The sequence below is a fragment of the Nycticebus coucang genome, chromosome 18, assembly GCF_027406575.1.
Source record: "Nycticebus coucang isolate mNycCou1 chromosome 18, mNycCou1.pri, whole genome shotgun sequence".
NCBI lineage: Eukaryota > Metazoa > Chordata > Mammalia > Primates > Lorisidae > Nycticebus > Nycticebus coucang.
Genome location: NC_069797.1, coordinates 16,059,867 through 16,086,833, shown reverse-complemented (window position 1 = coordinate 16,086,833; position 26,967 = coordinate 16,059,867). Strand labels below are relative to the sequence as shown.

At 41.3% G+C, this 26,967-nt stretch overlaps 1 protein-coding gene across 5 annotated transcripts in view; it reads left to right on the top strand.

Annotated features, from left to right (window-relative positions):
• The window catches only part of ARHGAP44 (Rho GTPase activating protein 44), a 189,314-nt gene that overhangs the window by 91,614 nt on the left and 70,733 nt on the right, over positions 1-26,967 (top strand). For all 5 annotated transcript variants that reach the window (XM_053568021.1, XM_053568024.1, XM_053568020.1 and 2 more), the window contains exons 2-4: positions 10,355-10,394; positions 11,112-11,216; positions 20,178-20,254. In XM_053568021.1, the coding sequence (XP_053423996.1) occupies positions 10,355-10,394; positions 11,112-11,216; positions 20,178-20,254 (222 nt within the window). The remainder of the gene's footprint in view (positions 1-10,354; positions 10,395-11,111; positions 11,217-20,177; positions 20,255-26,967) is intronic.

The following is a 26,967-nucleotide window of genomic DNA, read 5'->3' as shown; positions in this document are numbered from 1 at the left end:
TTTTGGGGGGGAGGGCTGGGATTTTATGTGCTATCTTGTTTTTCCTATTGTGAGAATCATATGCCTTCATATCCTCCAATTTAACTCATTCCATCTGTTATCTTCATTCCACTGCTTTCTTCATCTTGGAACCTAACGAATTCTAATTTGAATTGACCTATTTCTAAACCTCCTGCTGGTCTGACAACCTTGCTGGATTCTGGTTTGGTTTTGTCATTTCTTATTGGGTCGAGGTTTTATCTTATCTTTCCTGAGTTTATCCTTAAGGAACTTTCTCAGAAAGGGAGGTAACCTTATCTCTTGAAAAATGATTTTGTTTTACATCTGTATTTGACTGTTAAGTTACCATAATAAGATTTTTTTGATTCAAATGAATTTTCATTCAAATCTTTGGAATTTCTCTGTTATATGCTAGTATCAATTATTGCTGATAAATTTTGCTACTGGCCTGATCACTCCATCTTGATTGATAACTTCCTCTTCTCTGAAAGCTTTTTAATATCTCTTATTTTTCACTCTGCCCCTCAACAGCCCACACCCTTTCAGTTTGAGGACATGTGTTTTCTCTTTAGCTCTGTGAAACTAATTTTTCTCTTTCTTTCTTTCTTATAATTTCCCATGTTTTGTTCAAGAACTTTACTATTAGAGTTTCATCTAACGGTCTTTCCTATTCTCCAATTGTACTTTTTCTAGCATCTTTTTTTGTTTGTTTGTTTTATAGGTGCCTTTTACTTCTTGAATATCTCCAGAGGAAACTAGTTAAGAATGGTTTTTGTTTTTTAATAAAAATTCTCTGAGTTTAGATCTGTTGTAACATTGTTTTGAAAACTCAGATTTGTTCCAACATTAGAATGACTTTGCCACTATTTCTCCCCTCTTTTTGTTGCCCCATAATTCCCAAGAAGTAATTTTCCTCTCATCAGTTTAATTCTCTTTATTTAATAGCTTGCACTGCTGCTAAGGGACAGCTTTTAGTGGTTGCTTTGCCATTTCAAGACCTTCTTCCATATCTGCCCACCAGCCAGGAAGCCTTTCTCAGTACTCTCAAAACCACCCCTCTACTGTGTAGTCCTTTACTGCTTAGTATTTATTACAGGCAGAGGTTTAGAGTAAAGTTAATCGTTGCTCTAGTGATATATAGTAAGCATGAATAATTTCAAGAACATCAAATAATTGTACTTTTACTCAGAATAAAATTAATCTTAAAACGTGATTCTTTGCTGCCAATGTATTAAGCTAGGATTGTATTAAGGTACAGTAATAGAAACCCTTGCTTAGAATGGCCTTAGAAATAATTTAATTCTCTCAAAAATAAGTCCAAGAATAACTTAAATCAATGACTCAGTAATGTCAGATCTTAAATCTATGCAGTTCTCTTTAGCAAGTCTTCATAGTTATGATACAGCTGCTGCCACTCCTGCCATCATGTCTGCATTCAAAATGGGAAGAAGAGAACGAGGCTGGCAGATGAGTCCTATTCATTTTTGTCAGTAAAGCAACACTTTCCCAGATGGCCCTGTAGCATACTCTGTTTTTGTCTTACAGCCTAAGACTAGGTCACATGGGAGCTCCTAGTTTCAGGGGAAACTGGGGCAGTATTGTTCTTTACCCTCTGTCATGGCGGGCAGCAAAGAAGCTCAAGTGGAGATGGGCTCTGGAGAGCCAGTTAAGAGTCTGTTGCTATGAGCAAGACAGGGTAGGAAAAGCATTTGCACCTAATATATCAGGTTCATACTTCATTTTAAGTGTGTGTGGTGTGCTTACTCTGCCACAGCACTGTGCCGGGTGCGGACAGTGATATGGATCCCAGGGAAACTTATTTGGGGAACAAGAGAAAACGAGGTGGGCCTGGGGCACAGAGTGTATCAGGCAGGGCAGGGCTGGAGAGGTACAGAATGGGATGCTGGAAGATGGCTGTGGTTAAGAAAACTGGGAAAATTTAGAAGACCTTGAAGGGTTGAATTTGCTCATTCAGAATGAATGGGCTCCAGATCAAGGATTTGAGATTTTGTTCCATACACCAGTGGTTCTTAACATGTACCAGGATCACCCGGAGGACTAGTTAAAACATAGATTGCTGAACCCCACTCCCAGGGTTTCTGAGAGGCCTGAGCTGGGGCCTGAGAATTTGCATTGCTAGTAAGTTTCAAAGAGAGGACAGCCCTTTGGCATATTGTGCTGAGGCAGTGAGTTAACTGAGTAGCCCAAATTTCTCATATAAAAAGTTGGACATAACATCAACTGAGGAATGGATTAACAAACTGTGGTATATGTATACCATGGAGTACTATTCAGCCATAAAATGATGTTTACATCTTTTGTATTAACCTGGATGGAGTTGAAGTATGTTCTTCTTAATAAAGTATCACAAGAATGGAAAAGCAAGTATACAGTGTACTCACTACTAATATGAAGCCAGTAGACAATCTAATACACACTCACATGAGAGAAAAACTTAATTTAATTGAAGTTGGGGGAGGATGAAGGAGGGAGAAGGGAGGGGCATCTGTGAGCTCCCACAGAATGGGCACAATGTAAGGGTATATGGAACACCTCCTGGGTGCAGGACACAAGCGCAACGGAGACTCCGCCTAACAAATGCAAATATTGTAACCTAGTTGTTTGTATGTTCACATTCATCTGAAATTTTTAAAAAGTTAAAAAAAAATTGTGTATGATAACACCTTCATTGTTTTGGGGCATGAATGATTTTGTGAACTCTATTTACTTTTTTTCTGTATTCTTGTTCTGGCACCTGTGGCCTCACTGAGTGGGGAGAGACTGGCTTCCCAGGGCCTCCTGAAGACATCAGACACGTGCCTGCAGAAGCATCTCAGTGTGCAAACCAGTCAGTGCACATGTCCACGAGGGTCCTACAGTGAAGGCCACCATCCCACAGCCTTAAATCATTCCAGGGCCAGTTACCCAACAACCAGGAACCACCCTTTGAGCCCAGAGGTTGCCAAATTATTAAAACTCACCAATCCCAAACCTGCTCAGCTTGCTCAACTCGCTTTACCTCCTCCTTCCCACAAGACCACAGGAAAGGCCCATACTCCAACTTCCGTCTCTCTACCTTCCAACCGAGCCAGGTCCTGGGACTTCCCCAGGCGGTTTTGCCCCCTAAGCATAAACTTCTTCATGACAATCACATCCATGTCTGTGTGTCTTACCATACCCAGTTAAAACAAATCTTGTGAACATTTAAAATGATGATACCCACACAGAATGCTTGTAAAACACTTGCAGAGAGAGCCCCACCTATGCATCAGGCAAAAGGGAGTCCTGCAAGGCATTTTAGGATGAGTGTCTTTGTCTAAGGGTAGCAGAGGATGGATGGGAGATGGAGATGGGCAGAGATGGGGTGGAAAGATTTTGTGTTAGTCTAGGGCTGAGTTCTAGCTTGGGACTGTGATAGAAATGGGAGCAATTGGTGCTAAAAATATTAGTGATATAAAATTGGGAAGATTTGACAATCTCATCAGTGTTGCAAAAGCTGGTGACATCACCTGAAATGGTTTGTAGTAAGACTATCTGCACTTTAAACGCAGCCTGGCAGCTTCTGATGACAGCAGAAGAGTCCTCATTACTTGATTCCTGTCCAAGTAAGTGTCTTGTTTTTAATGAGGCCGGAACAACTAGGTAGCATGTTAGATGTCCAGAGTCAAGATGTACCGTGGTGATTATTTTCTTCCTCTTCCCATTCCTAAAGTATGTTTAGCACCTGGTATTCACCAACACCACATTTATTAACTGGGTGTTACATGAAATACATTTTCATATTTTTTTAGATTGGGAAATGACAGGTTAGCTGAAATTAAAGCCATTTTACTTATTGCAGGACTTCTCAGAGTGTTTAGTATTATAATGGAACTCAGTTAATGGAGAATATTATATTCAGTGTTCACAAAAGCTTTTCCTTCAGTGTCTTATGAATCAGTTTTTCCGTGGAACACCTTTTGGGAAATACTTCTGCTTCCTAACAAGCTCACAATTAGAATTTTTATGGGCGCTGTTGATTGTTCTCTGGAAGCTCTGGAAGTAGGACAGTGCAGGATTTTTAGATCAATTTGCCCAGACGCTGTTTTGCTTTTAGTTTGTTGTGTAAAGGAAAATAATTAAAATTAAAAGATATGACTTATACCCAGATGTCATGTACACAGTGCCTGTCATTCTGTGGAATGACTCATCCCTTAAAAATGGTATACAGTATCCATCATCTTGATGGTGAAAAATGATCTGTCTTTCACTTACAAGGATGAGCCCTAAAAATAGAGACTTCCTAAAAATAGCATCACCTGTTAGGTCGCTTCCTTTCCTTGAAGATTACCTTCACGGTCAGGTCTTTAATGTTGTGTTGAGGTGTTTCAGGAATAACTAAGGAAGGCTCAGATGAGTGGAAAATTGGCCTAAGGGATCTCCCATGCCTTTTCCACCCAACATTGATGATTTTTTCCAGTCAGTAAAACGGGTTCTAGAATTTTCTTTAATCCTTTTGATCTTCATTCACATGAGTTTATGACCCCCAAATTTTGCGAACCGAGTTGAGTGGAATTTGTAGCCCAATCAGCTGCCCTACAGTGCTTTTATTGGCCATTGTAATTTACATGTAGTTGATGTGTAATTGCTATAGCTAGCTGTCAGGATACCCGAAAACTCAACACTTATTTTTAAGCAAAAATTAGTAAAAACTTTAAAGAAAGTATTACAGCTTAAAAACATGTATATAGTATAAATGTTTATATTTAAACCAGGATATAGAGGACCTAATGATCATAGATTGTTTGTTTTTAGTCTTTGGTGGGAATCATTTATGCAAAGTTTGTGCTTAAATAACTAGTGCTTGGTTTTTGTTAATTTTTGTATTATTTATAACTTTTTAAAACGCAGATCATGTGTATTCTTATATATATGGTAGAACCATCTCCCTACATCGACCACCTCAAGTTGACTTAATTTTCTTTTCTTTTTTTTTTTTTTTTTGAGACAGAGTCTCACTCTGTCACCCTCAGTAGAGTGCTGTGGTATCACAGCTCACAACAACCTCAAACTCTTGGGCTTAAGCAATTCTCTTGCCTCAGCCTGCCAAGTAGCTGGACTACAGGCACCTGCCACAACACCCAGCTGTTTTCTTGTTATTGTTGTCATTGTTGTTTTGCAGGCCCTGGCTGGGTTTGAACACACCAGCCCTGGTGCATGTGGTTGGCACCCTAACCACTGAGCTACGGGCGTCGAGCAGTTGACCTAATTTTCATAGACCGGACATATCAGTACAGTAGACCTAGACCCTTATGTTGACCACCTCTGTATGTTGACCAGTTTGTTACAATCCCTTGAGTGGTCAGCTTATAGAGGTTCTGTGCATGTTATGAAACAGATTAAGAAAATCTTGAACCTACTACACAAATTCAGAACCAGAACATTACCAATTCTGTTGAATCCACCTGTAATTTATCCCCAAGTCCAATCTTGTTCTTTTTCTGAGAGATTATCACTGTTTTAAATTTAGTATTAGTAATTGTCATGCTTTCGTTTTATTTCACTAAATGTGTATATATCCCTTCCCGCTATGTTGTTTGATAATGTTTGGTTTTGAGCTTTCTGAAAATGCTATCCCAATTCAAGTAATCTTTTTGTTATTTGTTTTCTGATCAACATTGTTACTTCTAAGATTTACTTATGTTGTCTGGGGTAATTTTATTGAACTGCTTTTCATTACTGTATGACATGTCATTGTGTGGCTATGTTCCAATTTCTTTATTCCCCTGTTAAAGGCTATGTTTTGAATGTAGGTTCCAAGGATGGTAAAATCCATTTAATGAGCATAAGAGTGCACATCAAACAGTAACAGGAAATATCGTTATGTTGAAAGGCTTTTCATTTGGGTGTGGAGTTTCATTGTCAAATGTACAAGATAACAACATTGTTTTCTACGATGCTGTTAGCAATTTATATTTATAGTAGTGGTCTGCAGAGATCCCGTTACTCCATAGCTTCACCGTTAGGAATTGTCAGATGTCTACATTTTTGCCAAAATAGTATATAAAATGGTATATCTTTGCGGTTTTAATATTCCTGGTTGCTAATGACATTCACCAAGCTTTTATATATTTGTTAATCCTTACAAAAGAGTACTAGTCTTTAACCCATTTTTTAATAGAGTTGATATTTTTTTCTTCTTCTTGTCTTATGGGAATTCTTGGCATAGTCCGAATGTTAGTCCTTTGGTGGTTATATTTTCTTACAAATACCTTTTTTCCAGTGTCTGACTTTCTTTTTACTGTTTTTTTAACCATCATAATGATCTTAATGCAAATATATTTATTAATCTTTTATTTTATGGTTAGTCTTTGTGTTGTATTTTCAAAAGCACTATCCCAGGGTCAGAAATATAAGATATTCTCCAGGGTGTTACAAAGGCTGCCCCTTTGTAACAAAGGGAAATAAGAAAATTTTATAAAATAGTTATCTGTACATGTTGGCCCACCTCTTTATAAAATTTTGTAATGTATGTTTTGAAAACAAAGTTATAGGCAATTCCTGCGTTAAAAAGATGCGACCAACGTACAGCTTGCACTTGGGAATGGAAGCTATTCCAGTAAGTTCCCGAGTTACAAACATCCTACTTAAATATTACTCACACTTTCAAATAGAGGCTATTACAGGTCACAGGTAAATGTCCCCGTTCCCGGTTACACACACATTCAACTTAAAGATGAACCTACAGAACCTAGCTCATTCTTAACCCAGGGCTGCCTGTATGTTGAGCTACAAAGTCCCATGTTCCTTACGTTTGGCAACTTTGGGGACATAACTTATCACACTGTATTGGTGTTATCATTGTACCAATGATATCTTTCCTCCCTTTATGTCCCTTTATCCTCCCCTGAATATCATATAATTGTAGTATTTCCTCTCTCTATATTGAGGACTTGTCAGACAATGTTATAAGTATTGCTTCAGCCATCAAACATAATTTAGAAAACCTAAGAGAAGGATAGTCTATTATATCTACCTGTATATTTTTGTTCATCAAGTTCTTTCTTCCCTCCTGATATTCCAAGTTTGCTTTCTTTATCATTTTTTTTTTTTGATTATTTTTGGGTAACTTCATTTAGCAAAATCTTTAACAGGCTTCCTTGTGACACATTCTGTTAAGAAATTTGAGATTGTTTTGATTTCCCCTTCATACCTGAAGAATATTTTCATTGGATATAGAATTCTAGGCTGACACTTTCTTTCAAACCTTGAAAAATGACATGCCACTTTCTTCTCGTCTCCAAATGTTTTCTGAGAAATCTGCTGTCATTCTAATTATTTTCCCCCTATTGTTACAGTACCGCATATGTCTCCTGCTTTAGAGATTTAGCTTTAGTTTTTACAAGTTTGGATTACGGTGAGTCTTGGTAAAGATTTCTTTGTCTTTAGAAGATCCTCATTGGGATTTGATCAGCTTCTTAGACAAGTAGGGCTGTGTCTTTTTGCCAAATTTGTGGAGTTTTTAGACATTATTTTTTTGAGTTTTTTATTTTATATTTTTTAGCCTACCTTTTTCCCTCTTCTTCTGGGACTCTGATGACACAAATATTTGATCTTTTGTTACAATCCCACAGGTCCCTGAGGCTTTTTTGTTTGCTGATGTGTTTGGTTTATTTTTGTTCTATTGTTCAGATGGGAACATTTCTATTACGCTTTGTTCTAGTTCACAGATCCTTTCTTCTTCTTTTGCCTCCATTGGGCTATTGAACCCATCCACTAATTTTTTTTTAAGATTGCTGGATTTTTCAGGTCTAAAGTTTGTTTCTATTTTTTTATTTAAGTATGTTCATAGCTGCACATTGAAGCACTTTTGTCATGAGTGCTTTCAAGTCTTTGTCAGATAGTTGGCATCTATCGATTTTCTTTTTTCATTTAGTTTATCTTTTCATATGATAGTTCTTCATATGATGAGTAATTTTTGACTGAAATCTGTACATCACAGGTATTATGTTATGAGACTCAGGATGTCATTAAACTTTGTCTTGTAGCTGGCTTTTCTCTAAACCATTCTGGTAGGGGACAGAGGAGTGCTGCTGTCTTTGTGCTGAGTACAAGTCCTGATTCCCACTTGACTGTCAGTGACCCTTCACGGAGGGATATGGCTTCCACTGGGCCTCTCTGCTGCCTCCATGGCTGGGAGGGAGAAGTGCCTCTTGATTGCTCTCCCCACCGTGCCACTGAGGCTGTGGGAGGGAGTGGCTTTGTTACTACTGGGCATCAGACTGAAGGCCTGCTGTCCACAGGCCTTCTGTGGTACCACCCTAGTGGCAGAGAGGGGAAGCTTCATTGTCACTGGTGGGAGTAGATAGGTGTCTGTCCCTGCAGTGGAAGAGGATGGGCTTTGTCACTGCCCAGCAGTGATAAATATCCCTCCCCTCTACTTGACATTCTTTGACACTTCTACCCTGATGAGGGGAGGGAGTTGGGTACCTTGTTTCGGCCTGGCAAGGGTAGAAGCCTAGGCTCCCCAGTCAGCTCAGCTTTTACTAGTATGGGTAGAGCAGGACAAGTGTTTTTTGTGGTATTTGGCTTCTGTGAGCATTTGTTGCCTAAAAATTTTCTTGCATAGCTACCCCTTTCTCCATCATTTATCTACTGAGACCAGGCTTTTATTGAGAAGCCTTTGTTTGTGCCTGTTTTAGGTTGCTCATTTCTTTTCCTTCTTTCTTTTTTTGAGACTTGAGTCTCACTCTGTCACCCAGGCTAGAGTGCTATAGTAGCATGTAGTTCATAGCAGCATGATCCTCCTGCCGCAGCCTCCCAAGTAGCTGGTATGACAGGCATGTGCCATAACACTGGCTACTTTTTTTTATTTTTAGTACAGGTTGAGTCTTGCTCTTGCTTAGGCTGGTCTTGAACTCTTGAGCTCAAGCACTCTGCCTGCCTCGGCCTCGCAGAGTGCTGGAATCACAGGTGTGAGACATGGCACCTGGCTGAGTTGCTCATTTCTTGAAATGGAAATGTGAAGCAAAACATCCTCACCACTTTGTTCTGAGGTCTGGAGGTGCCCAGCCAGTATTCCTTCTCTCCCCTTTTCAGAGGCTTCTTGTGTTTGTGTTATATACACTGTCCTAGGTATTTACTTGTATTAGCAAGAGGAATTACTGGAATATATTCATGCATCTTCTTGGAAGCAGAGGTCCAATCTCTTATGTTTTAATACCATGTATTGTTTGTTCTTTGATATTTCCTACATATGTCACAGTCTTTCCTAATACCAGTAGTCGAAGTCCTTCAGGCTCCTTATATGTTATTTCTTCTTTCTTTCTCTGATTCTGAAATCCTGACAATTTGCTCCTTTCCTGGCACCACCCCGAAGTTACTGCGGCTTCGTGTTGATCTCAGCCTCATACTTCTGCTTACCCTCATTTACCGTTTCTCGCATTGCAGTCCACGTACAGGCATGAATGTCTGTAGATATATTCTTAGGGGTTGATACGTTTTTTTTTTCAAATTTCAGAATCCTGGGCGGGTGTGTGTGTGTGTGTGTTTCAAACTGTCAGTGAGAAGGGGGTGGAGATGCCATGGAGCGGGAAACGGCTGTGCTTGTCATCTGATGTCCGGCACTAGGATGGGCCTGTACTTGTAAATTTCTGTTTCAAACTATCTTTTGACTTTTGTCATCCTCGTTAAATGCTTTCAGTGTTTATTGATCAAAAAAAGTCTTGATTGTTTTCATATGAATTTGCAGGGAGACACAAGCTGAGAGGAAAAGATGGACCCCACACATTAGATTTAGGGGGTTGCATTACCCCTGACGTGCGGCAGGGGGCGCTAGCAGGTCAGGTGGGACTGCTTCTTTCCACATCTGAGTCTTTTCCCTAAACGTGGAAATCTCAGGTTTAAGGTCTAGACTTTCAAGTAGACCCAACACTTACAGCCAGACCTTGGTAGTGGCATTTGCGTTGGTTGCCAGGACTCAATACCATCCATTTGTTTGTTGTTTATTGATCCCGTCTCAGATTTCTGCAAATTAGGTTACTTGCTGGGGGTAGGGGGAAGGGCTATGGGTGAAGAAACCTTAATTTTGCTACTTTAAAAAATAGATTTGTTGGGGAACAAAAAAGTATGTTTATTGTTGTTAATCCATGTTCCAGTCTTTAACCAGAAGGCTTTCAGAGAATCCTCTTTGCCGTGGTTGCTGGTGCTCGGTTTCTTTGAGTTTCCTAGTAAATGCCAGTCCTGCCCACATAGTCTCTTGTGAGAAGTGTCTGCTACTAATGTCTCTGTTTTTCTAGTATTGAAGAGACTGGAGAGTGATTATAAAGGTGCGTTCTTAGTTTTCTCACTGATATGTTTCTTATGTTCTCTTTAGGGCTGAAAAGACTGAAGTTCTGAGTGAAGACCTTCTTCAGGTAAGGCTGTCACTGACTCTGGGCTCATGGACACCAAACACGTTTTCACTTTTAAAATTAAGCCATCCCCAAAGCTGTTAAAACTGCTTCAGCTGCTCCTCCGACACACTGTTGAGAGATACAATTTTTTTTTTTTTTGGTCTTCTACAACAGTGCTTTGCATGTTACGTGCTGGTTTATGTAAGAAGATCTTTCCAGAGAGATTTAAAGTCATTTTATCAGGCCAGGCATAGTGGCTCACACCTGTAATCCTAGCACTCTGTGAGGCTGAGGCAGAGGGATCGCTTGAGCTCAGGAGTTTGAGACCAGCTTGAAAAAGAGCGAGACCCTGTTTATGCTAAAAATAGGAAAAACAGCCTGTAGTCCTATTGGGACTGCCTGTAGTCCCAGATTCTTGGGAGTCTGAGGCAGGAGGATAGCCTGAACCCAGGATTTTGAGGTTGTGAGCTATCATGCTACAGCACTCTACCCAGAGCAATAGACTGAGACTCCATCTCTAAATAAATAAATAAATAGATAGATAAATAAATGAATAAATAAACAAAATAATTTTATCACACAGTTAGCAGGAGAGTTCCAGAGTCTGTGATCACTGTCCCTCCCATTCTCTATGGCTGAAAGTTTTCTCCCAGGCATCCTTGTCTCTGTGGAAACATAAGCCCTGATCATCCTCCACCCCTGCCCTCTGCAATAGCACCACCCCTGTTCTGTCTACAGGTGGAGAAGCGTCTCGAGCTGGTGAAGCAGGTGTCCCACAGCACGCACAAGAAGCTGACCGTGTGTCTGCAGGGGCAGCAAGGGGCAGAAGCCGACAAGCGCTCCGTAAGTGCCCTCCTCACCTCAAGCAGCTTAAACCTTGCCCACTGAGGACAGGGATCTCACTCTTGGAGCCCTATTTGGTGTAGCTGCCCCACCCTGCCTGTTTCTGCAGCGTGACCGCCCTCCGACTGTGCTTGCTTTTTAGCCCCACCTGAAACATCCCCACCCTCCCCAGGCAATGTTTGGGTCCCACGTGCCATCCTCCCCAGGGTGATGCAACCAGGGGAAGGGGAATGGCAGGGGCATGCTCCACATCCCACCTCTAAAGAAGCTTTATCCTTGATGGATATCTTACCCTTGATTCAGCTCATTCATAGATTTCCATTCAACATCTTAAGAGCTCGTGGAAAAAGTAAATTATACTGTAGATTTAGGGGTTACGAGTCAATAAAGAGAGCTTGCTAAACAAGGCTACTCTACTGCCTTTGCATATCACTCTCATTAGTGATTACGGCATCACACAGTGATGGTCCACTCAGCGGCTGAGGTGTGAAGAGTCGTTGCAGGAGCCTTCCCCCTCAATAGTCACCAAAGACTAAGAGACATTCTTAGATGTGGCTTTATGACAAGGGATTTGCCATCTGGGAGATCTTTTTTCCTACTTCTTTGAGTTTGTAGTCTACATTTGGTTTCTGTTAGGGTTTTTTTTTTTCTGACATGGTTATTGGCTTACCCATCCCCACGTGCTCCAGTCCTCCCGTCACTGGCTCTACTGCAAAACCTGTTTTACTTCCTCCGTCAGTCTTTCCTTTTTTGCTTCCTGGCCCTGATTTCTTCTTTCTTAATATTCCTAGTGGGAGTCACTTGTGTGTGGTATAAATGAAACTTTCACTGCTCTGAAAAAAATATATAGAAATAATTCTGCACGTATCAAACATTTCAAAAGGGGCGTCTACATAGTCTAAAGGGAGAGTCTGAAAAACTATTTGACATGAAACCTTTTTAACAAACCAATATCTAATGGGTGGACTCTAGGCATGGCTGTGGGGGTAGGTTGGGGCCTCGCCTGCCTGTGATCTGTGTTTTTTTGTTTGCTCCAGGAAGCACTGTTTTTAAAATAGTCCAAAGTCCACTATGTTTTGGTATCAAGAGTAGCATCTGAATGTCACCATCAGAGACTTGGAACCAGCCTTTGGTCTTGGGAGGTGGATTAGTACTAGCACTATTTTTCTAGAATAAGGTGGCGTTTTCAGTAAAGAGATATATCAGTCCCTAGGTGTGGTCCATGCCACATTCTGCATGTTATTTGAGCACATGTAAGTTGCTTTTAGTTATTTAGTTAGTTATTTCTCTTTTAACAAGCTGTTTGCTCTTTAGCTGTGTAGCTATGGTTTCCAACGCCTAAAAGTTTATCACACACCTTTAAACATTTGGCCCTGAAAACTGTGGCTGACTGTCAAATGCAGATGGGCAGAAAAGTGGGGTTTTGTTACCACTATCTAGTGACCAGAGAAAGCATTATTGTCCTTTGGGTACTGAGTAAAACTGGGTTCCTTATGTGAGATGGAGACGGGAAGGATGTGAGTTAGACTTCCGTTTCACCAGCTGTAGTCCAGGCTAATAGCTGCTCATTCATAGGTGTTTAAGTTTCTCAGTATAAGGAAGGTGTCTGGTTTGTCGAAGTCCTTGCATTTCCAACAACTGAACTGCTGGCGTGTGAAAGAGTTTCTCCGCCTTATTCAACAAATGCTTGGAAAGCACTGAGTCTGCCATGCAGGGCTGCATGCGAGCCAAGTGCTGAGTAAGCCGTGCAGGACCCGTGTCCTGGGAGCTTCTCGTGCAGGGAAGCAGGAGTCACACGCTACACACATTCATGCTGAGCTGTCTTCCTCCTGAGAGGAATAGCTTGCTTGCAAGTAAATTATAGGAGGTTCCCTGGGGGAGTGGCCGTGAAGGGCAAGTAAACAGTAGCAGCTCCTCCAAAAGAGTGAACATGCTTCTAGAATGGGGGGGCAGCAGGAAGGCGTTTGGCATTTTTGAGAAACACACAGGTGGCCAGAGTGACTGAACTACAAGCAATGTCCAGGTAATGAACAAGATAGGTTCTATAGGTTTTTTCTTAGGTTGAATTTGTATGTAAGTTGGAACAGGCACATTTACCTTGTATGTAAGTTGGAACAGGCACATTTACCTATCACCTGCCATCGTCGCCATTCATTCAGTGTGAGTCCTGTGTCAGTGGGATGTTTATAACTTGGGGACCACCCATGTAGAGTGTTACAAACCAACGCAGAGAAGGGGAGAAAACCAGAGTGGAATTGGTGGGAACTGAGGAAAATACAGCACAAGAGAAGACACAGAGACAAAAGATGGGTTTGCGAGGACTGACCGACCTGATGGCTGCAGCCAGCACCAAAGCACAAAATCAGCTTTATTTTATAGGATCTGTACAGGGTTGTTGGGGAAGTAGCCTACACAATATGGGGAAATAGCATAAATAAAAGACATATTTTTGGTCTTACAGTACAATTGAAAAATGTAAATGACTTCAGTAAAGACAGATCATCTTGTTAGTAGTTTCTACTCAACTTCGTTAACATATGACAAAAAGTAAGAAGGGAAAGATCAGGAGGATCTCTGCATAGTTAACTAGACAAAGAAAGAGCTACGTGACTTCTGGCACAGTGAGCATGAAGAAAGGAATATGGCTGTTTTGGGAAGGAGGAGAAGCAGTTGGGGGTTCATTCCCTGAATGTTCCCCAGGCTGTGGGGGCCCTGCCGCCTCACGGCCTGCTCTCCACAGTAGAGAATGAGGAGGTTGTAATGTGAGATGGGATTTCAGGGGATTGAGCAGACTTTGTAGGGCATGGTGAGGATTTGAACTTTGTCCCTCAAAGCAGAAGAAAGCCAAGGTTTTGACAGTGACATGATCAGATGCTATGACGATTGTATAGATAATGAATTCATGGGGTGGAGGCCAGTTGCACCAGTTTGGGAAGGATCCAGGTGAGATGCTCTGGGGGCTGAGAGGATGGACAGAAAGGAGGAGTTGTGGTAGACCCTGGAGGTGGAGCGTAAAGGGCTTGGTAATTGAGTGGAAGTGGGGGTGTGAAGAGGGGACAGGGGTTTTGTGGTCCCTACCTTAAGCCACTGTTGAATCCATGGAGTTGCTGAGGTCACAGGGAAGAAGACACTGGGTGAGAAGACAAATGACCCTTGAACCCAAGCCCCCCAGAAACTGCAGCATTTCCAGCTTTGATGGGAGGTGGACCTAGCAAAGCAGGCAGTGGCACTGTGGTAGGGAGAGGTACTGTAGGTCCACATACTTGCTGCTCCCAAATCCCAGGCACCATCCTGTCTTCTTCCCTTTCTGTGCCCCCCACGTCCTGCTTTCTGGCTCTTCCACCACACAGTTTCCATTCTGTTTCAACACTTACCGCTCTGGTCCAAGCAGCTGTCATCTCTTCCTGAACGCAGAGGTTCCTGTCACGTCTTTCACTCCGACCCCCTCCCAACCTCCTTCCCTGCAGCTGCTGAGCGAGCGTTTAAATGGAAATCAGATGATGTCACTCTTCTGCCTGAGTCTCACACAAGGATTCCCATTGTGGAATACCATCCCTACTCCTTACCTCAGCCCCCTGGACCCTAAGGATGTGTCTCCCACCGCATCTTGGGGTTGCTGCTCCCCACCTCTTGGTGGGTCTCTGCCTCTGCTGGCCTGGCACCCCGCACGCCTGGCTCTCAGCCCTCTCTGGCCCTCGCACTTGCTCTGCCTTCAATAGGGAATGCTCTTACCCAGTATTTCAGGCTCAGGGAGCTTTTCCCTGACCTTCTAATTGTATATTTGCCGTTTCCTCTCACTCCAATCCTATCACCCTATTTTGTTTTCTTCATTGTGCATATTATTATTATCTGAAATTGCTGTGATCACCCATTCCTACCCCTGATAAGGAAGCACAGATCTCCTCTCTCCATCAGCTGAGTTCTCAGGGCCTAAAACAGGGCCTGCCACAATGGAGCAGTGACAAAAATAGGTTCATGTCTTGAATGGCTGGTCTGTGAGTATTTCAGGCACCGGCCTGAACACACTAGCTTGCCAATTTGAATCCTTCCTGTTCTGTAATGGGCAATTTAGCTTGGTGCTTCTGAGGTGAAGCTCCAAATCTGATTGCCTGAGGGAGCAAAGCCAAGTTCTGTTGCTTTCTGATTTTGCCTGACCTTGGGCAAGTTAATTACCTTGTAAGCCTTAGTTTCCTCATTTGGGAAATAAGAGCAGCGAAAATTTTCTACCCAGTAGGGTGTTTGGGAATTTGACAAGGTAATGCGTGCTCATGCCTAGCACAATGCTTAGCTTAATACGAAGGATATTAACCTGCTGCTGTCAGCAATGGCCCCACTTTGATTGGGCCAAAGTAACCATTGAGAACTATTGAACCCAGGGCAAAAATTTTGGGCTTTGTCTTTTGGGGTGTGAACCGCAGAAGAGCCAGTTTCCTGGGCTTGTAATTAATTGGAGGATAGTAGGTAACAGTTTTTGGAGGTAAGGAATATGATAGTATGTGTGTGTGTTTGGGGATCAGGTAGGTATTAGAATGATGCTTTCTACCTCTGAGTCATCCTGTGAACTGTGTTGCATATGCCAAGGTAATTTTTAGAGAGAACCTGTCTCAGATAGGTCAGAGTGACTGCACCCAAATCTTGGTACATTGTTTCCATCTCTTAATTCATAGGATTCTATCTGAACTCTAGAACCGGGGGAAAGTTTATTTTAATGGCCTCTCTTAAATCATCATGCAACATGAAGTTTGCTAAGATCTTTCTACCTGGGCAGTATTGGATCAGGACTGGCTTCACCCAGCGTGAAGATCAAACAAATTTCAGCAGCTTTCTAGATCTTTGGGCAATTTAATCCTTTTGAGACTGGATGGTCTTGTACATGAAATGGGAGTGTCCAAAGTGTTGGGGAAGAGAGCAAATAAATAATGCCTTAATTACAGAGAGTCACTAGGGTATATGAGATTGCTACAATGCTTGGCATGTGTTGAACCATCAATTTTTCCTTCATCTCAGAGAATTTCTTTAGAAATTTATAATCTGTTAGATGCTACAGTCTCTTAACTTCTTATCTAATGCTTTTGGTCATGGATTGCCCTTATCCCCTTTTGATATGAAGATATACCTCCTTAATCCATTTCTTCTCTTCTCTGGTCATTTGGTGACATCCTTTTGACTTGTTGATACTTAAAGCATTGACACAAATAAAAATTCATCATTAATTTCCACCAAGTTTTACCTGGAAGCCCCTTTTCCCACCCATGGAATCTAAGCGCTCAAATTCACATCAGTATCTCTCCTGGAATGACAGTTAGGTACCCCATCAGTAGAGGACTTGAATAAACGTATTTTGTCAATTGCATCATTCAGTGATCTATGTAGCCATTAAAACAAAACTTTAAAAAAGACAGCTCTGTATGTAATGATAGGAAAGGTAGACATCCTTGCGTGGAAAGGAAGGCAAGGCACAGAGTCATGCATGTAATATGCTAATATTCGTAGAGGGAAATAGTCACTATAAGTGGACACACATACACATAAAATTGGATCTGAGACTGGAAGTGGTGGCTCACACCTGTGAAATTCTAGCACTTTGGAAGGCTGAAGAGGAAGGATTGCTTGATGCCAGGAGTTCAAGACCAGCCTGGGTGATATAGTGAAACCCCATCTTTACAACAATTTTTTTTTTTTATTAAAAATGGATTTGCTCAGAATATTTATGGATCAACAAAAATATGGTCACCATCATGGTCTTTGGTGAGGGGAGTCAGTGGTTGAGGGATAGGGTGGAAGGGAGACTTTGCTGTAAGTACTCCAGTACCTTTTAGTTTTACACCATACGTATGCATGTATTTTGTACTCAAAAATTTATTTATTCACTTGACAGAGAGCAAGAAAAAAGAAAAATGGAAAAGTTATGTACCTTGTTAAACATTTAAAAAACGAAAAAGCAATTGAAACAGCAATACTTTTCCTAATTTTTGGTACTTTTCTCTTAGTACTGTCCTCTATGTTACTTAAAGGCATCTCGGAATTGTCTGTGAGGATTGAAATGAGGAGAAAATGATGTTGCTTAACCTGGCTCAGGAGCAGGGCACCTCCAGCCCTGCCACTTCAAACTCTGTTTCCAAGTCTGAATTTTGCAGAACAGATGCTTTGCTGTCCCTTCACCATGTTCCCTCCAAGCCTCTGGTCAGCCTCATGGTCCTCCAGTGGCCATTCTCGTCCCGTGGAGCTTGACCTTCACTTTTCTATCACCCACTGGCACCATTTTCTGCTCAATGGACTAATAGGACAAATCAGACTTAGTCTTTTTTCACATTTAGAAAAACTCCTCTGTTCTGGTAGATAAATTTCTCCAAAGGATGTTGACTCCTGGGCCATTAGAAGTCCCCTTCACGATAGGCAAGATCCTCACTTCTCTCTTGGATTTTGGAAAGATTCTGAAATGCTGAAGTCTTGTCCTGAAGGACAGTTATGAGAGTGTGAATGTTCATCATAAACCAGAATGGTCTTTTTATGTGAGCTGGCCAGTATCACGGCTGCACTATCTGACATTTTGAAGTAGAGTGTTTTCATGGATTGGTTATTGGGATGTTTTAGAAACTTGCCAGGGTTCTCAACCTCATGCTGTTGACATTGGGAGCCTGGCAGGTCTTTGTTGTAGGAAACTGTGGTATGCATTGTAGGACACGGAGCAGCATTCCTGGCCTCTGCCCACTGGGGGCCAATAGCATCCCCCATATTGTGACAACCAAAAATGTCTCCAGATGTTGCCAGATGTCCCCAGGAGGGCAAAGTCACCCCTTGTTGAGAACCTTGACCTGTGCCCTTTCTCTGAGGCTATAGCCGGAATGTTCTGCCTGTTTCTGTGAAGAACACACTCTATTTCTCTACACTCTCACACACATTTCTGTGACCACAGGTATGGGTGTTTCCCCCACCCCAAGCACTTCTCCAACTCTCCAAACACCAGCTGGGTTTCCCACAATTCAGTTCAGTTCTGACATGTCTATCTGGAGTTGGGATGGGATCTCACAGCTTAAGGACTCTGTCTGGCAAGACCTTTCACCCCAGTTCAGACGCCAGTTGCAAATCCTGGCCTTTCGTATTTCTGACTGACCGGCCCTAAGGGGGTTCCCACAGCCACCTCCTTAGCTTTGATAGTATTTGCATGAGCTAAAATGACTCTCAGACCCCAGGGAAAACCACTAATGTTAGCCAGTTGATTGTGAAGGATCTCATAGAGGGTGCAGAACAGTCAGATGAAAAGAGACTTAGGGCAAGGCGTGGTGACATTTATTCTGCAGCTCCACCATTAGAAATAAGTTCCATGAGAGCAGTGTCTGGTTTTCTTTACCACTGGCGTGGTACCGGCCCTCCATAGACACTGGGTTAGTGAATGAATTATCTTGGAAGCTCCCTGCATTTTAGTAATACCAGGAGGCTCTGGGCTGGGCGTGAGTCAGTCACTTTCTGTTGCAGACCCACCTTTGCAGCCATGCAGACTGGAGGACCTGAGGGGATGGCAGCAGCTCTGACCCTGTTCTTGCTCTGCCTTCTGTCTACATGTGCTGTTTGGTCTGAGCTCAGAAAGGAGAGGGCTGGTCGGTACTCAGTGAGGAAAGAACAGGTCATGCTACACTCCCTGCCCTCCCTCTAACGTGAGGTCTTAACATTCAATACATTTGCAGTCTTGCAACTATCACTACTATCTAATTCCAGAACGTTTTCACCATCCCCAAAGGAAACCCCGTGCCCATTAAGCCGTCCTTCTGCATTCCCTCCTCCCCTCACAGCTCCCTGGGAAATACTACTCCATTTTCCGTCTCTAAGAAGATGCTTATTCTGCATATTTCCTATAAATAGAGTCGTGCAGTCTGCGTCCTTTCGTGTCTGGCTTATTTTGCTGTTATCTGCATGACGTCTGCAGTGCTGGTCCGTGTTGCCACATGTCAGAACTTCATTTCTTTTTATGTCTGAATAGTGTTCCCTGTCTAGCATTCCCAGTATGGCTGGATAGTCCACCTTTGTTAATCCATTTATCCATCAACAGATTTTTGAGTTGGTCCTACTTTTTTGGTTGTTGTGAATAGGAGTGTTACTTGCATGTGTGTGCACGTTTTAGTTTGAATATGTTTTCAGACACCTTAAGACTCATGTACACTCACATACATACACAAACACACTGCCCCGCGAGTGTGCCATACAGAAATTCTTTTTAACTTATCGACATACTACTAAACTTTCACAGCATTGCACAGTTTTAAATTCCCACTGGTAATGCTGGGAATCATTTGGGTTTGTTTCTGCAGGTGCTCACCAATATTTATTTGCTGTTTTCTTTTTAAATTATTATTAATATTGTTATAACCATCTTAATGAGTGTGAAGTGCTGTCTCATTGTGGCCTTGATTTGGGATTCTCTAATGGCTAATGAAGTTCATTACCTTTTCATATTCTTATTGGCCATTTTTATATCTTCTATGGAGTGTGTCTTTATTTTGATGTCTTTTTCCTTTGCATTATAATTGTGGGTGAACAGTTTTCTCCCTTTTGACCATAAGGTGTCTCATTTATAAAATAGGGCTAATATTCTCTTCAAGAAAGAGACTGATGTTTAAAAATTATGTTTATATTGCTCAAATCTTTGTTAACATGATTTTGAAATGTTTTCCTTTTTTTTCCTTCTCGCTATACTATTTCATTTTAACATGCAGCACATATAAGCCTTAGGCTTCCTTTCTAAAGTGACAAATTTAATTCAGTTTTAATTTTCTGAATTTTGATATCTCTAAGCCTAACCCATCACTACATAATGTGAATCTTTAGGTATAGACATATTTTACAGTCAGTTTGTTTCTAACCTAATATAATAACAGCTAGGCAAATGTTAGCCTTTTTGCTATTTTAAAGTCATCAGGTGACTATTGAAAGTAGTTTTCATTACACTATTTGTTTCCTTTTCAGAAAAAGTTGCCTCTGACCACACTGGCTCAGTGTCTGATGGAGGGGTCAGCTATCTTGGGAGATGACACCCTTCTTGGGTAAGATGATACTTTGCATGTATTTGTGCCAAATCTAGGTAAATCCCCATCCATTAAAAAAAGGGATTAGAACTCCTCAGGGAGGCAGGGAGGACGCCTGAGTTCTGGTTGGAGACTTGGATGGAGAAGCAGAAAATGTTACCCATGAGAAATCAAATCGTTTGGCTCTAAAGCTATTGGCTGTGTGTGAGGACAGACCCACATGCAGAGGTTAACAGACAATTGGTGAAGGGCAGTGGCCACACTGCTGACTCTCACAGCACTGTGCTACTCGAAATGTCCACGGCCGATGCATTTGGATTCATTTCTGTACATGCTCACCAGTATTTATTTTCTGAGTTTTTAAAAATTATTAGTATTGTTGTAACCATCTTAATGAGTGTGAAATGGTATCTCATTATGGCCTTGATTTGGGTTTTCCTGATGAGTAATGAAGCTCATCTTTATGTCTCCCATGGAGCACGCTCCATGCAGGGCTGTCACAGAAGCAAACGTGAAACCTCTCAGGTGTTGGAACTTACAGGATTCCCAGGTGAGCGGGACTTGCTGATTCTGAGTTCACAGTAAAACAAACTAAAAATAGCCCTGTGAGAGAGCGTCAGCAGGTACAGTGAGATGTAGAATCACACACTGAGGAAGAGCAGTCATGGAACAATATGAAAAAATGAAATGACTGTTTAAAATGAAATGTAAAGATTAACTAAAGGAAAAATAATTCTTGACAAAAAGATCAATATGAAAAAAAGAATGGGAAGAATAAAAAAACAGAACTTAAAAATGATTATGTTGATAATTTTTAAATGTTAGTTGAAGTAAACTGGAAATAGTACAAAAATAAAGAATTGGTGAACTTGATGCTACCCAAAGCAATCTGTAGATTCAATGTGATCCTTATGAAAATACCATTGTCTAGCCAGGCATTGTGGTGGGCTCTTGTAGTCCCCGCTACTCAGGAAGCTGAGGCAAGAGAATCGCCTAAGCCCAAGAGCTGGAGGTTGCTGTGAGCTGTGACGCCATGGCACTCTACCAAAGGTGACAAAGTGAAACTCTGTCAATAAATAAATAAATTAATTTAATTTAATTAAAAAAAAGAAAATACCAATGTCGTTTTTCATAGAAATAGGAAAAAAATTCTAAAAATTGTATAGAACCATGAAAGACCTTGACTAGCCAATGCAATCTAGAGCAAAAAGAACAAAGTTGGTGGAATCATACCACCAGACCTCTAAATATACTACAAAGCTGTAATAACCCAAGCAGCATGGCACAGCATGTAAACAGACACATAGACCAATGGAACAAGATAGACAATGCAGAAATTAATTCACTTATCTACAGTGAAGTGATTTTTTTTTTTTTTTTTTGAGACAGAATCTCACTGTTTTGTCGTTGGTAGAGTGCCATGACATCACAGCTCACAGCAACCTCAAACTCTTGGGCTTAAGCGATTCTCTTGCCTCAGCCTCCCAAGTAGCTGGGACTACAGGTGCCTACCACACGCCCAACTGTGTTTTTGTTGCAGTTGTCATTGTTGTTTAGCAGGCCCAGGCCAGGTTCAAACCCTCCAGCCTTGGTATATGTGGCTGGCGACCTACCCACTGAGCTACTGGCACCACCTCCAGTGAACTGATTTTTAACAAAGTGCCAAAAGCACTCACTAGGGTACTGGAAAAACTGGATGTCCATAGACAGAAGAATGAATCTAGCCCCCTCCCCCCCCAACTCTCACCCCATATAAAAATCTCAAAAAATCTCAAAGTGATTGCACCTCTAAATGTAAGGACTGAAACAATAAGATGGCTAGGATAAAACAGGGGAAACGCTTCGGGACATTGGTCTGAGAAAACGAATGAATAAGACCTCAAAAGCACAGGTGACAGAAGCAAAGGCAAACAAATGGGGTTAAGTCAAATGAAAAAGTTTCTGCACAGAAAAGACTAGAGAGAGTGAAAAGGCAAGCAATGGAATGGGGTAAAACATCTGCAGACTTCTTATCTAACAAGAGATAAATATCCAGACTATTAAGTAACTCATACATCTCAGTAGCAAAGAAATAATTTGATTTAAAAATTGGCAATTGAATGCAAATAATATAAACCTAGTCATTTGTATCCTCATATTAAACTGAAATAAAAAATATATAGTTGGTCATTGTGATGGGTGCCTGTAGTCCTAGCTGCTCGGAAGGCTGACACAAGAGGACCACTAGAGCCCAAGAGTTTGAGGTTGCTGTGAGCTGTGATGACACCATGGCACTCTACCCAGGGCGAGAGAGTAATATTCTGTCTCAAAAAATATATATATACAGAGAGAAAAATGTTAAAAGAATAGATAAACATTGGCAATTTGTCTAAACAGGCATATCTCAAGAGAAGACATACAGAAAATTATATATGCAAAAACGTTCAGCATCACTAATCAACAGTGAAATGCAGATCAAAACCACAGTGAGGTATCATCTCACCTCAGGATGGCTATTGTAAAAAAGGCAAAAAATAACAAATGCTTGTGAGGATGTGGAGAAAAGGGAATTCTTTTTTTTTTTTTTTTTTCAGTTTTTGGCCAGGGCTGGATTTGAACCCACCACCTCCGGCATATGGGGGTGGCGCCCTACGCCTTTGAGCCACAGGTGCCACCCGAAAAGGGAATTCTTATACATTGTGCTAGGAATGTAAACTAGTACAGCCACTATGGAGAAGAATATGGAGGTTCCTCAAAAAGCTACAAGTTTTTTGAGAAATAAAAAAACAAATAAAATAAAAAATAAAATTTTTTTTGAAATATCACGTGGTTCAGCCCTCCCATTACAGGGAATACATCCAAAGGAAAAGAATCTGTAGTGTATCAAAGACAGGCCAAGATCCACATGTTCATTGCAGCATCATTCATAATAGCCAGGATATGGAATCAACCTAGGTATCAAACAAAAGATAGATGGATAAAGAAAATGTGGTATATATAAAACATAGAATGCTACTCAGCTGTAAAAAAGCATGAAGTTCTGTCATTTACAGCAATGTAGATGCTACTGGAGGACATTATGTTAAGGGAAATGAGCCAGGAACGGAAGGTAAAACACTACGTGTTCTCACTCATACGTAAAAGTTTAAAAAAAAAAAAAAAGGGATCTCAGGGCAGCACCAGTGGGTAAGGCACCGGTCACATACACCGAGGGTGGTGGATTCGAGCCCAGCCTGGGCCTGCTAAACAACAATGACAATTGCAACAAAAAAATAGCAGGCATTTGGGGGGGCACCTGTAGTCCCGCTACTTGGGAGGCTGAGGCAAGAGACTCACTTAAGCCCAAGAGTTGGAGGTTGCTGTGAGCTGTGACGCCACAGCATTCTACCAAGGATGACATGGTGAGACGCTGTCTCAAAAAAAAAAAAAAAAAGAAATGAATCTCATAGAAGAAAAAAGTAGAACAAAGGCTGGGAAGGGGAGAGGGACGAGGGGTTAGAAGAGATTTGTTACAGGATATAAGTTCTAGCATTCTATACAAGTAGAGTGACTATTGTGAATAGTATGTACAGTATAGTTTCACATAACTAGAAGAAACATGTTCAACAGAAAGAAATAGTTTTGAGGTGATGGATATCCTAATTACCCTAATCTAATATACATTACGTGTATCAAAATAGCACATGCCACCCCACAAGTATATACAATTTTTTAAATTTTTTTATTAAGTCTTTTGTACATAGATCATAAATACATTTATGCCATTTTCAATGTGTTGATTATTTGTACAAATTGGAGTGCTTACATCAAACTAATCAACATAGCTTTCACCTCATTTACCCAATTATAGCATTAGGACATTTGTGTTCTACACATGATAGATCCAACTTGTGTTTGCAATGTGCTCCATAGGTGTAGTATATACAATTATTATCTGTTAGTTAAAGCAAAAAGAATTGATGAACTTGAAAAAAATCAGGAGCCGCCACCTGGAATGAACAGAATAAAGTGCAGAGATGAGGTCCCAGGTGTAGTTGAGAGACGTGGGTGTTAGAATGCAAAGGTACGGCATTCTGTGTAAGTGGGGTTCCTGGAGAGGAAAATAGGCGCAAGGGGAAGTTTGTGGTTGAGTTTTTCTTTTTTGGATTTGAGGTAAAACATAAGTCTGTAGATTTAAGGAACACAAAATGTTTTGATTGAGATCAACAATAGGATGTCCATCCCTGGACACATTATAAAAACTAAAGATTATCAACAAAAAAAGAGAGAAATTAAAATCAACCAGAGGAAAAGAGATAATTGCCTATAAAAGAGCAATTAAACTGATAACAAACTATTCCTCAGCCACAGTAAATGCCAGTAGATAATGGTGAAATATCTTCAAGGACAATAAACCTAGAATTCCATGATTAATTAAAGCATTATTTAAGAATATGGGAAAATAAAGATTTTCTCAGGCAAAAATTTAGATAAGTTAGTCAGGCACGGTGGCTCAAGCGTGTAATCCAAGCAATCTGGGAGGCTGTGGCAGGAGGATCCCTTGAGACCAGCCTAAGCAAGAGTGAGACTCTATCTCTACTAAAAATAGAAAAACTAGCTGGGCCAAAAAAAAAGAAAAGAAGAAAAAAAACTAGCTGGGCATGGTTGTTGGCACCTGTAGTCCCAGCTACTCGGGGGCTGAGGCAGGATTGCTTGAGCCCAGGATTTGAAATTGCTGTGAGCTAGGCTGACGCCATGGCCCTTTAGCCTGGGCAACAGAAGGAAGCTTTGTCTCAAAAGCAACAACAAAAACATTTAGACAAGTTACTCACATATTCTCGCTGAAAGATCTAATTAAGACTAGTGTGATGTAGATTATGTCCAGGAGAAAGGCAGGAAATGCAAGCAGCCAGGTAGAATAAAAAGCGAATGTGTTGTAGAAGAGGAAAACAACGGTATCTTCTCTCTCTAACCATTGGCTGGGGGTCTGTAAATTAGAGTGATGGAAGTGTACAGCATCTATGGCTGGAAGAAGTAAGAGATGAACAACTGGAAGGGTGCTTATAGTAGAGTACGCAGCATCTTAACAAAGAAATTACTAGACAGAAATGAAAGACTTTGAGTTTCTGGGGTGGCGCATTGTGAGAAGGTAAATATTTGGGGAACCAATGGAAGACGCTGGTTAGCCACTGAAGTCTGTTATGTTGATTCCTCTGGTGCCAGCTGGTAGGGGTCTAGCCTCTGTCCCTCCTGGTAGGGAGGGGAGAAGAGAGACACCTTTACAAATGAATGCCCTACTTTTAGGCATACGGAGGGAGAGCAAAGGGCTTTTTTAGTGTCTCCTTTTCATTTGCCTTAAGCCCAAAATAATTCTTATGCCAAAGTGGTGCATTTTAGGGTGGCAGATTCTGCTGCCTTTCAGCAGAAAGAAATTTAAGTAAGCATTGAATTAAAAGAAAATAGCAATATAATAATGGATTTGCGGGGGGGGGGAGGGGGTTACAGGCAAAGTGAAACCAAAATACTAGGCTATAATACATGAACCATTGGGGAGGGAGTCAGTGTTTCAAGCTCTTTTGTTGTTTGAGAGGAGGATAAAGATATTACATTTAAATTTAATATCAAGTATACATGTGAGAAAAGTAACAGAAACCCCCAAAAGAATACAGTGAATAACTTCTGAAATAGTAAAAAGATGAGAAAGAAAATAGAGGAAAACCTATAAAAGGGACTGAAAGATAAAGAATCAAGAAAAGAAAAAGCAAAATAGAAAACAAAGGTCACAGCAATTACTGTGTATATAGCATCTGGAATCATAAGAGATGTAAATGAACTCAACTGTTAAAATACAGAGAATCTCAGGTGGCTAAACACGAAATCCTGTTATACGGTATTTCTACGAGTTATGCCTAAAATATAATGACATGGCAAGGTTGGAAGGAAAGGTGACAGATTGAATACATTTGATTTTGTCCCTTTCCAAAACCCACTAAACTTACAATAAATAGATTTTTTGGATTTTTTTGGATTTTTCCACCATGGCAGAAAAAATAGGAAAAGAAACAACAGCAAGACAGTTTTGTGAAATGTAAGGCATGTGGATGATGAGAACTAGCGCGACCCGTCTGGGAAAGCCGACTCCCAGGCAAGAAGTAGGAGGTGCTGAGCTCCAGCAGAACTGACAGCAGGAGATGGTCATGCTCAGGAACTGGTGGCAGCTGCAGTCTCCGGAATAGGGGGACTTTGAGGGGGGATGGGTGGCTAGAATAAAGAATGTGGGTTGAAAACTTTTCAAGTATCAGTTGGATCTCTAAAACTCAGCTCCTGCCCACGTCTGTAGGACACTCTCATTCCCAGCACCACCACCACAGCAGAAGCCCAAGCTTTATTCCCTGCAGGGGACAAAGCAAAGCATCTCTAGAATCGGGGCTCCAGGCACAGTGGAGCGTGAGGCTGCCACTCAGTCAAGTGGAGGATTGAGTGATCTGACACCTTGGGAGGCCAGGGCTGAGACTCCTCAGCCCCTCCCCCAACTCACATGGCCCCAGGCCTTTATTCTGGGGAATCTGATAAGCCAGAAAAAGAAAGATCCCTGAGCAAGAGACCCCGTCTCTACTAAAAATAGAAAAATGAGCCAGGCATGGTGGTGGGCACCTGTAGTCCCAGCTACTCTGGAGGCTGAGGCAGGAGGATCATTTCAACCCAGGAGTCTGAGATTGCTGTGAGCTAGGCTGATGCCATGGTATTCACTCTACCCAGGGTGACAGCGAGAG